The sequence below is a fragment of the Botryllus schlosseri genome, chromosome 6 (genome assembly GCF_051294905.1).
Source record: "Botryllus schlosseri isolate E-star chromosome 6, Bs_hap1, whole genome shotgun sequence".
In the NCBI taxonomy this organism is placed as follows: domain Eukaryota; kingdom Metazoa; phylum Chordata; class Ascidiacea; order Stolidobranchia; family Styelidae; genus Botryllus; species Botryllus schlosseri.
In genome coordinates this window covers 7,034,890-7,051,207 of record NC_137241.1, presented here as the reverse complement: position 1 = coordinate 7,051,207, position 16,318 = coordinate 7,034,890, and the positions used below count along the sequence as shown (strand labels likewise).

At 40.6% G+C, this 16,318-nt stretch overlaps 2 protein-coding genes across 2 annotated transcripts; both read left to right on the top strand.

Annotated features, from left to right (window-relative positions):
* Window positions 1-237: 237 nt before the first annotated feature.
* On the top strand, window positions 238-2,096 carry LOC145440751 (snurportin-1-like). The gene has a single exon (XM_080318491.1). The coding sequence runs from the start codon at window positions 616-618 to the stop codon at window positions 1,531-1,533; it is 918 nt and encodes a 305-aa protein (XP_080174617.1). The 5' UTR covers window positions 238-615; the 3' UTR covers window positions 1,534-2,096.
* On the top strand, window positions 2,064-15,605 carry LOC145440750 (general transcription and DNA repair factor IIH helicase subunit XPD-like). Its single transcript, XM_080318490.1, has 19 exons — window positions 2,064-2,201; window positions 2,267-2,444; window positions 2,506-2,657; window positions 3,574-3,715; window positions 4,691-4,807; window positions 4,863-4,986; window positions 5,048-5,144; window positions 6,763-6,896; window positions 7,361-7,529; window positions 7,590-7,708; window positions 8,306-8,375; window positions 8,446-8,515; window positions 11,798-11,899; window positions 11,962-12,117; window positions 12,178-12,300; window positions 12,939-13,011; window positions 13,567-13,781; window positions 14,340-14,483; window positions 15,287-15,605. Exons 1-19 carry the CDS (start codon window positions 2,197-2,199, stop codon window positions 15,377-15,379), a joined length of 2,283 nt encoding a protein of 760 aa, XP_080174616.1. The 5' UTR covers window positions 2,064-2,196; the 3' UTR covers window positions 15,380-15,605.
* The last annotated feature ends 713 nt before the right edge of the window (window positions 15,606-16,318 follow it).

Here is a 16,318-nt window from a genome sequence, read left to right as displayed (position 1 = left end):
TGACTTCGCTCACAGTCACAAGTAGTCTAGTAACTAGTAAGCTTTACGTTTAAAGCTTGACATGTGCGCGGCAATGCCGTGTAATATGTCCCGGGACTTTCTGTCGAATGTGTCTCACCAGTTAACTTGTTATGACATATTTATTGCGTAATTTAGGGTAGTCCACTGATTAACGAGATGTTCTGACCCCCTCTAAGCTCTGGAATTATTAATTGAAGCGGACAGTAATTTACATATACGGTAGGCCCGCAAATTTGAGGTTAGGAAACACCGAATTTCAATATAGTCCCAGCAAAGTTAGACTCTCCGAATTATCTATATTATTAATGTAGATTTATGAATATGCTTGCAGTTGCATACAGACCCAACACCTTATTTCTAAAGCCTGTGGACATCCTCCAATCTTTTCATCATATCGCAATCGTTTGGTGTTTTTGAATTGATATATTTTGCAATTGTATAAATGACTGACCTACTAAGATAAATATAGAGCTTTTGTATAAATCGTATTAATGACCAATATATCGGTAGGCCGAATTGTTATTTCAGAACTTACTAAAAAGTAGCCTACTGAATTTTGTTAACTTCATAACATCGAAGCTGTCACATTAATCCATGATGGATGACCTTACAAATGCACTTGCGTCATCATTCCAAGTTACAAAGAATTCGAACAGCATTTACGCTCCGCATCCCCGCCAGAGCTTGTACAAGCAACGCACGAGCAGTCTAGACCAGGACACCCGTCGTCAACGGTACTTAGAGTTACAAAAGCAAAAGAGAATCGATTATAAATCGCACGCAAGAAAACTCGCTCTAAACGACTGGAGTGAGGATGAAGAGGAGGAGGAGGAAGAGGATAAGAAAGATGGAGCGAACGCGGATGAAATGGAAATTGAAGCGATCAAAAGCGTAAAGCCTCCAAAGAGGTATAAAGACCAATTGATGTTATCGGAATGGCTGGTAGAGGTGCCTAAAGATTTCGAAGATAACTGGAGAATGGTGATATGCCCTGTCGGCCGGCGTAACTTGATTGTCGCCTCACAAGGCCGCACTTCAAATTACACAAAAAGCGGTTATCGTATCAGCACTTTTACGTCTAACTTACCCGGCGGGAATAAAAGCAAAGCATCTGGATATACGTTGCTTGACTGCATTTACTGCGAAGTCGAGAAAACGTTCTACGTTTTGGACGTAATGTGCTGGAATCAGCACCCCGTTTACGATTGCGAGACAGATTTCCGATTCTTTTGGTTGCGCAGCAAAATTGACGAGGTCAAGGACGATAAAAATAGCGGACCTTACCAGTTCAAAGTGCTTCCGAACTGTAAATGTAGCAAGTCCGAGATGGAAGATATGTTACAAAATGACTTGTCTCAAACTACGGACGGTATTTTGTTTTATCACAGCAAGACGTGTTATTTATTCGGTCCGACTCCTTTGGTTTTGTGGTTGAAACCCACCATGTTGCCTGAAATGTTGGGTCTTGAAATTCCTGACATTGACGGGATTAAAGATGTCACCATAGAATGACGTAGACCTAACTGTCCGTATCATGTTCCAAAACTTTGCTGCATGCGATTTAGGGGAAAATTTGTATGGTAGCCTAATTAACATTCTGTGGACTTTTGATTTGGCCATTGCGAATTCTTCGCTTTCATTTTGAAATTCCTGTGTAACGCTCGGCAACTGTTTATGCTGAAATATTGACCGTGACACAGTTAATGGCTATGGTGATTTCATATTTTTGGGCTCGTGTAAATAATGCGGTATTTCTCTATAGAATCAGCCACATAAATTCACCTTTTTACATTGGTAGATCTTTGACTTCTTAGGTCTGTGGGAGTTTCCACAGCGGTCTAGCGTTCAGTTATCCTCGCAATGATTTTTTTGGAGTTTTATGCCTAATACCCTCCCTGCCACAACCCTACCCATGGACTCGATGGAGTCCTCCAGTAAATCTTTGATAAGCCATGAATAAATTAACCTTCCGTGTTAATTGTGTGATATCATTCTGATTGAGCTGGATGTCTTCACGATATTGTTTATTATTTTATAGCACAGTGGTTGACGTTAATCAATCACTGCATTTTAGACATAAATCTCTTCCCAATATGGTCCACTAGAAACAGGCCCTGTGCAGCACTGACATTGACTCATTCTGACAACGGAATCGTCGTTCTACAACGAAGCAGAATGATGTAAGATATGTTAATAATAGCCCACCAATATCAAAATTTATGCATTTTTATATTTTATTTTTCAGTCTCAACGTCGACGGTCTGCTAGTGTATTTTCCGTACGAGTACATATACCCTGAGCAATACTCGTATATGATGGAGTTAAAGAAAACCCTTGATGCCAAAGGTCACGGCGTACTTGAAATGCCTTCCGGAACAGGAAAAACAGTCACTCTCTTATCTCTCATCCTTGCCTATCACTTGGTCGGTAAATATATTTGCACGGTGCGGCAATCAAAATTTTTTAAAGGTCTCTTGTTTGAAGGAATTTCCTCAAAGCGTCGGGAAACTGGTGTACTGCTCGCGAACAGTGCCGGAATTGGAAAAAGTCGTGGAAGAGCTGCAGCGTTTACTGGAATATTACAAGCTGACAATGGGCAGCGATCCGAAGATACTTGCGCTCGCTTTGAGCTCCAGGTAGACGATTTTGTACAGTGATACTGAACGTTGTCGCCAGCTGTGCTGAAGTAGTGCTGATGATTTAGAGTTCTTGAAAAGTCAACTGCTCGCAGAAAACAGATGAACATTGTGGTAGTTTGGGATTGAAGTTTATGGCACTCAGATTTGCAAAAATTTTGCAAGACGCATCTTTGGCTGTTAGTTTTTCAAATGTGCGTAATATTGACACTATGTATATGGTACTGAGATGGAGATGCATGGTATCCACATGCCCTTATATCTGTCTGTAGGGTTAAAACAACTCAAAATGCAAAGTAATGGTTTCGGAATTTACATGTAATTTCAACACACCTACCGGACTTCCACATGTATTACATCTGTGCCCTAATGGTAATCGGCTTTTCCTATCACTGTCTCTGATTGACCCATTCAAATCACCCTATGATCCAAGATTCCAAGTTGTCTTACGAAAAAGTTCGCCAGTAATGAAGTAATTCTACTTTGTTGGAGCATTCAAGTGGGTTAAGCAGGTTACTTGCCTTATTCAAGTGTTTCTGGTTAATAAACGGTATTTCCATTCCTACTGCACAATTTCTTAGGCAAATCTACTTGCACTTATTTTAGGACATATGTGAATGTTCTTCAGCTATATCAAGTGGAATTACCATGGAAACGGGTCGAAATAGCCTCTGTGTGATGGTAGCTGAATATATTTTTCAGCCCTGCACTTATTTGTAGTGTCATTACTCATTTAACTACCTACCCTGCAATTTTGAAACTACTTGAGTCCATTTAAGTCGTTCGATTTTTGCTTCCGCTTGTAGTAATTTGACATGTCTTTGAAATCATTACTTCTACTTGCAATTGAGAAGAAATTTACTGCTTTCTTTTTGGTTCTACTTGACTACATTGATCACGTCTGGTCTTTCAATAGAAAGAATCTCTGCATCCATCCTGAAGTGAAGCAACACCGTTACGGCAAGGAAGTTGACAGCCACTGCCATTCGTTGACGGCGTCGTTCGTTCGTTCGCGACATGAACAAGACGAATCCGTGCCCGTATGCAACTTTTTCGAGGTATATCTCTTTTGATCAGGGTCGTAATCAAGTCAAAAGGTCCCGAGTCGCGGTCCGCAAGCATTGACTCGAGTACAAGTCGAGTTGATACACGAATTGACTCAAGTCGAGTCGAAGAATTTTCCATATTCAAGTAAATGACTCGAGTCAGGTCGAATCACCAAAACATCGTGGCTCGAGTCGAGTCATGACTAGTGATTAGTAGGGCAAGTTTCTGTTGCAGTCAAATCCGTGGAAAGTTGTATTTATTTTTCACAAAAGTTGCAGTAAAAAGCTGCGTTTATTTTTCGCAAAATTGCACTAAAAAGTTGCATTTATGGACAAGTTCCTTGAAATTATTATGGTATGAGATACTCATATCGATCCATATTCAGGGCACTGTAGAAAAACTCGGTGTTGGCGACTTCAACAGAATCAATAGCCTGAAAAGGTTGAGACAGTGAAAATAGACTTTTCGTCGGTCCAGCCTGAATGTAGGCCACATCAAATCGGAAAGGACCTCAAATTTAAACGACACGGAAATAATCAAACGATCTATTTACATATAAGTGCCAAATCTTTCCAGTAAAAAGTTGGTTGCAAGAAAAATCGAATAAATTTGCATGAAAAATCGAAAAAAGTTGCATGAAAAATCGAAAAAAGTTGCATGATCCACCAAAAAAGTTGTATGAATAAATGGAGAAAGGTTGCAAAAAGTTGCAATATAAGATTCCTCCAAACAGCTTGAAACACCACTCTACATTACCTCTGAGTATTTAGGAAGCTGTAAAAAAAGTTGCGAAAGCTGCAAAAACTTGCCCTAGTGATCAGTTAAGTTGACAATCGTGATTCGTGTCAAATAATGATGTGCGTATATCAGATTTGTACAAAGTACTGGATTTTCGAAATGCGCAACTAGAACTAGAAATACTCACTTTTCGAAACTAGTGACAGGAAGTCAGGAACACGCTAATAAACCTATCCTGAATTCCACAGAACTTTGACTCGTTCGGCAAAGACGAACCGCTGCCTGCCGGCATCTACAACCTTGAAGACCTGAAAGAATACGGCCGGAAGAAAGGATGGTGTCCGTACTTTCTCGCCAGATACAGTGTACGACGAGCCTCTTGTTTATACCGAATGATTCGCAAACCTTTTTTGGTCGCAGATCACGCACGCCAACATCGTCGTGTACAGCTACCATTATCTGCTAGATCCGAAGATCGCCGATTTGGTGTCGAAGGAAATTGCAAAGAATTCTGTCGTGGTTTTCGATGAGGCGCACAACATCGGTGCTTAGTTTGCGGCTGTTGTCATAGGCCGGATGCATGAACGAAATGATTTTTGTCGCAGATAACGTGTGTATCGAGTCGATGAGTATAAATATCAGCAGGAGAACGCTGGACCGCGCCGCCGCAAACTTGAATACGCTTCAAGACCATCTTGGCAAGTAAGTTTGCCATCTTGTTTCTTGTCGAGTTTATATGAGCTGACATTTTATTAATTTATTCAATTGAATCGTATAATCATATTGAAATGAACTTGTCAGGGGTATTGCTATTTGCTGACGATTACTAGGCTACTGAAAAGTGTCAGTCGAAAAAATTCGGGTTGATTTCATTATGAATATACTATACAATTGTATATTGAAGTTTTTTTACCTCCAAGACACTCATATTTATTCAGGTGAAATTTGACTGTGTTACGGCATACGCCAACGTTTCTGATAATTTTGATAGAATCTTTGGAATAACCACGGTGAGGTAGTTGCTGGGTAATGAAAGCCTATCTAATCATTCGATTTCTTGTGGTGGACGCATGCATTTACCATAATCGTATTGCTAGTCAAGTGAATGCCGGTGCCAAGACCTGGAAATTGTGCGAATTTATTGGCAAACTTGTAACATCTTACCGTCAGTTTAATCATCAAAGATCATCAAAATCAAAAACTACTTTTTTGTATTATGCACGTCATACCAGTTTCACGCTAGCATAACTATTTGAATGCACGAATCTTAGTCGAATACTGATTGAAATGATTTGAGTCAAGTACAGTAATGAATAATGTTACACCCATTTCTTCTCAGAAGTATTTTATTGACGGCAATTGATATTTGGACACTATCTTTTCACCATTGACGCGGTGAAGCTCTGATCGGTTTGAGCCTGACAGCGTCCGAAGCATCTAACGTGGAGTAGTGATCCACTCATAGGCGTACTTTTAATTAGCAAGTCTGGGTTGCAACCGAGTCACAAGGTTCCGAGTAGTAAGTCAATCTCACTTGTTGTTTTGACTCGAGTCAAGTTGAGTCATTTTTAATTCACGATCGAGTCAAGTCCGAGTCCAAGTCAGCTAGTAGAACAGTGGTTCTCAAACTTTTATAAACACCCCCTCTTTTTGATAGTGAAAAATTTTGAGCCTCTCTTATCGTGATATCACAAAATATTAAAGAGATAATGAGAATGCTTGCCATCCCAACGGATAATTTGATGGCATTAAAGGTTATGGATATTGATGAGAGAATTCTCAAATATGAAATTCGAGCAATAGACGGAGTAAACACCACGAGCTGGAGGTAAATCGCGCAGAGCGGGAAAAATTTTTCAGTCAACTGCGACTTCGCGCCCCCTTTCAGATGCTTTCACGCCCCCAAGGGGGGTGCGCTGCCCAGTTTAAGAACCACGGTAGTAGAGGGTTGAATCCGAGTCATAGTGTTTTGACTCGAGTCCAAGTCATTACGTTCACTTTTCAGTTTTGACAATTGGCACTAGTCGAGTCATTTTACCAATTGAAAACAGAACTCGAGTCATGTCTTGTCACCAAAAAATCGTGACTCGAGTCATTACAACCCTGTAGCAGATGAGAAAATTTTTTATTTTTTGAAAAGTAACTAACATTAGTATATTTGCTATTACAAGAAAGGTAAATGTGTGAAAGTTCTTTTCAATTTGCTCTTACTCCGTATAACGTCATAGCGACTGGTGCTCGAGTATTCGATTCGGAATCGAAATAGTCGGCTACTTGATTTTGCCTGGCTATAATAATAACGTATGACTTATCGCGCCAGAATCAAAGACACAGACGCCAAGAAACTGCAAAACGAGTACCAGAGACTCGTCGACGGACTGCGAGAGGCTAACGTGGCCCGAGCGTCAGACATGGTACTTTCAAATCCGATTTTACCCGATGAGGTGCTACAAGGTAAGGTTATTTCTGCACCCGCCTAGCTAGATCGTAAATGAATCGAATTTGGATTCGTTTTTAATGCATATAGGATGTGTTTCTGAAGTGTCGAAAATCGGCTATGGTGGTCTGGCAAATTTTACGCAACGTTGCCAATTGATTTGTAACTAATAGTCTGTTACTCTGCCTGCTAGACCAGACTGTTGATGTCGGTAGAAAATGACAAGTTTGGTGGCAAATTTCCGCCTTGCGGCCGAAGGGTCGGCAGTTTATTAACTAGAGAAGAGGAATGAAATTCTACAGCTGCAGTAGCACTTTACTTCAAAAACTATAACTGTCATAAAGGTCGAGACAAATGGACCCATGGCTATTGGCTACCTTCAAATCGACAGATTTAAAGTAGTAACTCCTGAATTCAATTCAAAAGCTCTCGCGCCGCCAGAATCTCCCTATTTATTATGCAACTCATTTTTTGTTTTTAGAGGCGGTACCAGGAAACATTCGTAACTCGGAACATTTTATCAAGTTCATGAAACGCTTTGTAGAATACCTCAAGTCCAGGCTGCGCGTGCGCCACGTCGTCAGCGAGTCGCCCGTCTCGTTCATCCACGACATCTTCGACAAAGTCTGCATCTCGAAGAAACCCTTGAGGTTGAATGATTACGTGCGGTTCGAAAAAAAACCCGTTTTGAACACATGATCGTATCGCAGGTTCTGTTCCGAGCGGATGTCGTCTCTGCTGCGGACTTTGGAGCTGCCGCAACTCGCCGATTTGTCGCCGGTGGTGCTCCTTGCGAATTTTGCCACGCTGGTTAGCACCTACAATAAAGGTTTGTTTTTTGAAATCATCAGGTATAATGGAGCTCATTGCTAATGCTTATTTACGAGTACGAAAAAAGACCTTGAAGCTCCTCTCAATTGCAAGTAGCAGTAGCAAATTTCGAGATGCTCCACAGCTAGTTCAGGTGGAAGTATCGAATCGAATGGTTACGACTCGAGCGGTTTTGTTTTGGACTTCTCGTCATGTGATAGTTTTTAAAACCAAATTGCGATTTTTCGCTTTGGAGTCTTGGTAAGTGGAGTGGACAGTAGATTTGTGTAGGCCTGCAATATTTCCACGAGTCTTATTGTCACGGAAATAGCGTGGCGTCAGTCGCACTTTTGGCTGTTGTTAATTATTATTGCGAGGAATTCGACAACTTTGAAGGTCATTGACAGGCGATCGACTTATGAAGTCGTAATTCTCTTTTTGAAACTACCAATAGTTGTCTTTTCCACTTTTAATTCGGGTGTTTCTAGAAATTCAACAGCCTGTTAGTGAACTTGCACTTGAGTAGAATTCGCAGTGACTACTTGTATTGTTCTGTGAATATTTAACAAATAAAAAAAAACAGTGTTGGCAGATAACACTATTCGTTTCTACGCAGGTTTCGTTATTTTGGTGGAGCCATTCGGCGACAAAGCCCCCACTGTTTTCAATCCGGTAATGCACTTCAGGTACGTGTGTCGGTATCTGTGACGCTTGTGAGTTGCTATTCACTGAGAGGTCGCCTTTTCCATTTTTCAGCTGCATGGACGCTTCTATCGCGATAAAGCCTGTTTTTGCACGATTCCAGTCTGTTATAATTACGTCGGGCGTAAGTGGATTTGTGTTGTAGCTCCGTGTTCACAGTGTACTTCCTGTACAAGAATTATTCTTGCCGGTATTTGTCTCATAAATAGGAGCTGGTGGGTAAAACTAGCCGAGTACTTGGATTTGTATCAAGTGTCTATTCAAATGATTCGATTCAAGTATTGAAAGTCGATTTTTAGAGTAACACAAATATGTGCCCTAATATCAAAAGTAATGTTTTATCGAAATGTAACGAAAAATATGATTCCAAGAATGTATATCCTCCATTGGCAGCGGCGTGGACAGAGTCCTGTGTCTCCTTACCAAGCTCGACTTCACCACCTTCTAAAACCCCTATTGTAATAAGCTTATCCCTTATTATGAATGCATTCGAATGTTGTTGATATTGTTTCTTCACGCCGAAATTTGTTCATGATTCGCTTCCCCCAATTAGTCAGTAAGTCATTATTCACATATCGGCACTGAATTGAATAAAATCTATCCTAATATTTCAATATTTGGTAACTGACATATGTTTATGCGTATAGAGACGGTAACAAGAGCAAGATTATCTGATCCTTGTTGCATACCATTTGTACGTAGATTTACCCCCATTAACCCTTTGTAACCGGCCGGCCTCCTGACCAAAATTTTACCTCATCCACATAAAAAACGATAAAATGTCATCCATATGGCTTAAATCGACGCCCAATATATTGCCGTAAACCTGAAGTAGCCGCCTAGCGATCTGAGATACTCTCGCGGCTCAGGCGCCAGAGGGAATAGCGTTATGCGAGAAAATGTTCTCGATTTCTCGAAAATAAAATACAATTTTGTTCTTCTATATCCCCTGACGTCATACCTAGGCCCTCTTATAGTATATGACCACCTGATTGCTTTCCGCATGAATCCCTACGTTCCAACGAGACATTACATGCTACTATAGCGCTTCATAGCCCAGCGCTACGATCTTGGAAAGGTACAGATGATAAGCACAATCACGCGGCCGCCGCCGATGAGTAATCGATTACGTAATCTCGTATTCTCGCTGAAGGCAACACGCGTCCAGTTCGACATAACATAGTAACTGCCTTGGCAATTTTGCCGTTAGCATACATCTCCATGCTATTGAAGTGTTATCAACCCCAGTTGCTTGTTATATGTAACTTGCAACTGCAAGGGATCCGTAAGTATACACATATTGCCTTATTTCGCATCAATTTGAACTGTATTCTACACCGCTAATGTTCCATGTATGATCAACAGTAGTCATAGAAGCCAACAGTAACTTCGTGTGCCATCTAAAACAGATATATAACTGCCTCTATATGATGTTGTTATCACAGGCTCGGGTACAAAAATAGCCTAACTCGCACGCTTATTTGTGCGGCGTTAGGGCTGGTGTCGGCTTTCTCATACAAAACTAAGCTCCATGATAGGGATATTGATGAATATGCCAGGATAATGGCTAACCATATGTATAATTTGCTATTGCCTGAAGCAATTGTACATCTGTTTGAAACCCAACGAGTCAGGTCATCTTACGCAGCCATGATTTTCACGTAATAAGGTATGCTTCTTTCACGTCAATTTGAAACATCTTCTACGTGCTAATCTTCGATATAAGGACTTTCATAGAATAGTATGACCAACAACAAGTCATAGAAGATAACTGTAATCGGTTATATGACGTCTAGAACGGAAGATACAATGGTTTATATTTCAGGCGGTCACTCACGCGAACATCATTACAAATTCAATTTTGCGGGAAAAATTTTTGCGTGTTCAATCTGCATTTCAAGCAGGATATACATTGCCACATTAGGTTATACATGGTCGGATGTATGCGGATTTATAAGAGCAATACATACAAACCGGTTGCAATCGTTTATGACCAATACAGGTCTAGCTATCTTGGAATAAATATCGACTCCTCTGCGTTAAACAGTCGCGGTCTAGTATACTAGACCGCCGGTCGCAAAGGGTTAATCTATTGGAATTTAGAACATTGTATGTTTTAAAAAGATTTCGCATCTCCTCCTCTCCTCCTACCTCTCCTTCCTTCGTATACCATTTTCCGTGTGGCCGCAAAAAAAGTTATAAATGTGAATCTTTCAAGTCATTATAACTATATGAACCTTTCAAGTCATTATTACTGTACACTTGTATAGCCGTAATGGGTCGTGTTCGAATATTCAATAACTCCGCTTCCACTGTTTGGAATTGAACCAAATTTGGTGAACATCGTTTCTATAGACCACCAAACACTTTCATGGGGTGAACAAGAAAATTTTCAAACTTTTTGTTATTTATTTTTATATAATATATAGAAACTTTCTTCTGTAGCAATGCGGCTACTGGTTGGAATTGAACCAAATTTGGTGTGTAGGCTTAAATTCGGTAACCTAATAATTTTATCAAGTAGCCAGTACGATTTGAGAAAAAAAGTCATTTTTAAAGAGCCCTAGTGAACATGAACAATTAAATACGCGCTTATCAACGCTTATTACGTGGCCTCGATTTCAGTGAGTTCAAACCTTTGTCATCGTTTATAACCCAAGCCGAGACACACAACTTCTGATGGTTATGTTCAAGTATTAGCGGAAATCACACACGCGCATATTTGCGGACATTCGATGTCATTCAGTTTCACGATGTCAATCTTTAATCGCAATCGAGATATTGGAGCCAAAGCATGCTAGGCCCGAGACGGGATAGTTAGGCCAGCGATGATATATTTCGTACCAGGCCTATTGCAGACCCAATCGTATAGGCCAGCGATGGTATAGTTCACACCGGTCCTATTGCAGATGCGATTCTTCAAGCTTGCGGAACTAGGCTTGTTGGAGACGCGATTAATCAGGCCAGCAACGATTGCCGAGCGCGCAGCAATCAATGACAATTTCGCAATAATCTCAGCGGGAGATCGCGTTGCGTTACATTGTGCTCAAACGATTCTCGCTAATTGGAAACACGCTTCTCGCTAATTGGCGTGCGCAACACAGATAAAATACGACTAACTGAATTGCAACTGAATATTTGCGTCAGAATGGTGATTTCAAAAAGACGGGGTTTTGCTACGCGCCTGAATGTATTGCTGCTGATTTGCTCACGTGCTCAGCAGCACTACGAAATACATTGCATATTTCTAAATCGATCAATTCACCAGCCAGTCACCTACAGGCCTAACCGAATTCTGGGTATGCGGCATACCCAAAAAATTTCCTAGGTATACCAGAGTTCAGCGCCTATCATCTTGACAGTGCCATAGTACGGATTTCAGGAGATTCATAACTTTATTCAACAGACCTTGTCTCCGCTGGATATGTATCCCAGAATCTTGGATTTTCAACCGGTAACGATGGCCACGTTCACCATGACTTTGGCAAGGCAGTGCCTGTGCCCCATGGTAACCATCAACCTTAAAAGTTGCATTCTCAGTACAAACTTGTGAAAATATACTATTTTAAGGTGGTCACGAGAGGTAACGATCAGGTGGCTATAAGTTCCAAATTTGAGACGAGAGAAGACGTAGCGGTGATACGAAATTACGGGAATCTTCTCGTGACAATGTGCAAAGTGGTACCGGACGGTATCGTCTGCTTTTTTGTCTCTTACGTATACATGGTAAGAGTGTATTTACCACTGCCCAGAGAGAGATATCATATGATGTCTCTTTCATTATAGGAAAACATAGTGGCCGCGTGGTACGAACAAGGTATTTTGGAAAGTATTCAAAAGAATAAACTGCTCTTCATCGAGACGCAGGACGCGGCGGAAACAAGCATGGCTCTCGACAAATACCACGAGGTGATATTCATGGCGTTGCTTGCTGTATTGAGAATTTCCGCGCCACTACCGTAACCTGTCTTGGTGATATAACGACTTGACTGTGAAAATACAAGTCTGGGATGTCGCTCTTTGCCCCATTTCACATCAAGTCTACAGAAACGGTGTGTCTCGTATGATTTATTTTGAATGACACATTCATATTGAACTGGACCTGAATATTTTCGACTGACACTCGTCAAGGGTAAGCGTCAGCAACTAGTACATAATTGAAATGAAAATTGTATATCATTAATCGTATCGCTAAATCTGACGTTACCGGCATGAAAATTTGAATAATCAAGTCGAGCAGCAGGCTTAAGCTCAATTTACCATTTTAGATTATGCAATAACCGTTGTTGGCACAAGCTAGGTCGGTGGATTTATCCTTTATACATTTATAAATGATCGTTGTGTTGTGTGAACTGTAAGACTTGAACACTTGAGCTTCCCCGGTGCTAACTCAAGCTAAATTAGACACCTGTATTGCGGGCTGCACACAGTTAGAAATTGACACTTCTGTGAGGGCCGCACAACTTTTCTCTGCGGACCAAGGGCTCCACACCCTCCTGTTGTAGAGTGTTCAGATTGCGTGCGTTCAAATCCTATATTCTCTTTAGGCTTGCAATAATGGACGAGGTGCGGTGCTTCTATCTGTTGCACGCGGGAAGGTGTCGGAAGGGATTGACTTCAGTGAGTTTTCTATTAAATCCATTGTCTTGATGACGCCGTCGCCTTCTTGGCTAAGAACAGCTGCCGCTCAATGAGTTTCAATTCACGAAATTGCAGCATGCCTCTTTTGAACACATTATTCCAGATTTCTCTCTGTTTATTTGTTATGTCTAGGTGGGAGTTTGATTGATTGACTAGATCAGTGGTTCTAACACTTTTAAACTCCTCGCCCCCTTATGTTATTATCGCCTTCCTTAAAGCCAGAGGTCATAAATAACAAAGAATATTTACGTCTCCATGATACTTAAGTATAATTAATTTTTTTGTATTATTCAGTCAAGCTATTCAAGTAATTTTGTTTTCCATACAGATTCTACTGCAACAGTTTTATGCATACAGTCGCGGTGAAATCAAAGTATGATAGCTTATGTCCACTTTTCCATATATCTTTGGCGATGTTCATAATGTCAGCTCCTTAATCTCTTTCTTGTTTTGCGAAACCATCCCCCAAGGAGTGAGATTGCCGACTCTGATATCCACGGCTATATCAAATCTAAATCATGTTTATACCCGCAGCCCATCATCTCGGCCGAGCTGTTATCATGTTCGGCATACCATACGTCTACACGCAAAGCAGAATACTCCGCGCTCGACTGGACTACCTGCGAGAGAATTTTCAAATCCGTGAATCGGACTTTTTGACCTTCGACGCCCTACGGCACGCCGCGCAATGTGTCGGACGCGTCATCAGGGGTAAAACCGACTACGGCATCATGGTATTTGCAGACAAGGTAATTGGCGAATTGCAAATTCTCTTGATGAGATCGATGAATTCTGTATTTCTTGCTAATCGCTCTAGTCCAAGAGCTTTGACTAGAGCAGAGCAAGTTGTCTTTTTCGATTTGTTTAAGACATCTAGCAAGAAATTGATCGAGTAATAAAACTATTGCTTATTTGTTGTGTGTATGCCCTGCTATGTTATGCAATGTATAAATTTTTTAACATGGAAAGAATGTCGAAATGACCGCACACTGGCACACAGCCTTGTTGTCTTTCTTTACCTACGTAAAAGCTCAAAGTTTATCTACATTAGCTTTCTTTGTTCTTTCACATAAAATGTATATGAATGTTATCTTTTGGAAAACATGCAGCGCTATAGGACAAAATCAAAACACAAATCCGAAAAACAATGATCAACTTGAACATAACAATTAGGGCTGGAGTAACTCTTGAACAAATGTGTAGCTAGCCGCCGTCCCCGTTTTTCAGCAACTCGACTCCATTCTTTTACAGTGGGAATTGTTAGTCAATGCTATTCACCAAATCTATATCGAATGTCCCTATTTCAGAGATTTTCGAGAAGCGACAAGAGAAGCAAGCTGCCAAGATGGATTCAGGAGCATCTCGGCGACAACGTCACCAATTTATCGACCGACGAATGCGTTCATATCGCGAAAAGATTTTTGAGAGTCATGGCACAGCCGTTCACCAGGGTAACCAGGAATCTGACGATACTACTTTTAGATTTAGGTTTTTAGTCTATTTGGTGGCTTATCTTGATCAGTAATTCCGTGTTGCATGTAATATTCTAAGGCCCGGTACTCAAAGTAGCTTGAGTCTGCTCGCAATAAAGTGGTTTACAATTAAGTGGTTTGGAGTCTAGACTACTGCCACAGTTTCAAAGTCATGGTACACCGCTGTGTGTGTAATTTTCAAACTTTTTCCAACCAGAATGTTGTTTGTCTGTTCATCATTTTTCACTATTTACTCGGTTACCTCTCCTGTCTCGCACACCAGAGAAAAATTTCGAATGATATATGAACAGCGGAAGGAGATTCTAATTCAGCGTAGTCTTATCAAGTTTGAGCTATGCTAAAGTGGTATATTAAAAGGGCTGAAAAAAGTGTATGATGAATTTTCACTTGAAATTTTCTCCACAAATGGGAATTGACTTTGTGCTTCGCTTGATCTTCATTCAGCTATCCACGACTGTGATGGCAGTACTGCACGAAACTCTGTGTGGCCACTTGTGTAAAAGCCTCTTGGTGTAAACAAAATTTTCATTTTGAATTGTCTTCGAAATTGCTTCAACCTACTTTCTGACTCTAAGAATAAGACGTTTGTATTTCTGTCTGATTTTTGCGACATATACTGTACAAGTGTACAGTACATACTGCAGATCTGCAGTTTCTATCTATCCATTGCTAATGTGTTTGCAGTGTTGCTATCGTTTTCGCACTTTGATAACTTCCGGTGAAGTGCAATTTGTAAGTAACCTACAAACCTTTTTATTTAGGATGATCAACTTGGTCTTTCACTCTTGACTCTGGACCAGCTGGCTACTAAAGAAATGCAGCAACGAATACAGCAGTTGGCTCATCAAATATGACGAGACATGAATGGTTCCAGTGCTGCGATACTGTCACGCATGAACGAATTTCTCCAAGCAGGAACTCGACTTAACGTTGCAAGATCATGCAAGAGTGCTGCATTCAAATGGAATGTTTCAAATATCTCGATCCTGGATCATGTAGCAAGTTACTACTTGACACGCATATGCAGATGAGGACTACTGCAATGTCTTTCTTAACACGCCAAATAAAACTTTTGATATTGAGTTCTGTCTGCTTGCGAGGTTGAACTTCTGCAAAATCAGCATATCCGTTAGTGTATTGTAATTCAGATTGGGCTTTGGAGGTTGATTTTGCTACAGGCAGAAAGGTTTAGAAGTCTTATATCTTTATATTGGATTATTAAACTGGTAGAGACGTGAGAGGTAGGTCAGCGGTCAGTGAGAAATAAGTCCACTCTTGATATCGGAATTGTGTAGATTGGGATAATGTTTAGTCGTGTTATCTATCATGTCATGCTCTTCAACTCCTCAGTTTTAACTGGCCTGATATCGACAAATTCTCATAGTCTGCTTCACGGATTGCGGCGTAACCAAGTCAATTATAACACATTCATCGTTAAGTTGAATATTTTTTAAACCCACGAGTCCAAGTCGGGTGCAAATGATCCAGTCGCAGTGTGGACTCAAGTTCACTATTCAGTCTCGAGGTCAATTCAAGTCATTTTTCTTATTTATGAAAATAGCTCAAGTCAAGTCGAGTAACTAAAATCTCGAATCGAGTCATTACAACCAGGACTGTGGATACGAGATACTTAATATTGAACTTCAATCACCTTCTCTATAGTTGTCCATGATGTATCGAATGCTCGTAAAGTTTCAGAGTTTACTAATCAAATCTATATTCCACCATAGCCTTTCAGAAGGCTGTGGTTCTGTTTATATAGCTGAGTTATAGAAATTAAACATGGAACGGCA

What these genes read in the sequence shown, in the direction of transcription:
- LOC145440750 (XM_080318490.1), top strand. An exon ending in ACCCGATGAGGTGCTACAAG is followed by an intron (nt 6,897 to 7,360) that starts GTAAGGTTATTT and finishes TTTTGTTTTTAG; the next exon opens with AGGCGGTACCAGGAAACATT. An exon ending in TCATGGTATTTGCAGACAAG is followed by an intron (nt 13,782 to 14,339) that starts GTAATTGGCGAA and finishes TCCCTATTTCAG; the next exon opens with AGATTTTCGAGAAGCGACAA.
- LOC145440751 (XM_080318491.1), top strand. Translation starts at nt 616, where the DNA reads ATGATGGATGACCTTACAAATGCACTTGCGTCATCATTCCAAGTTACA.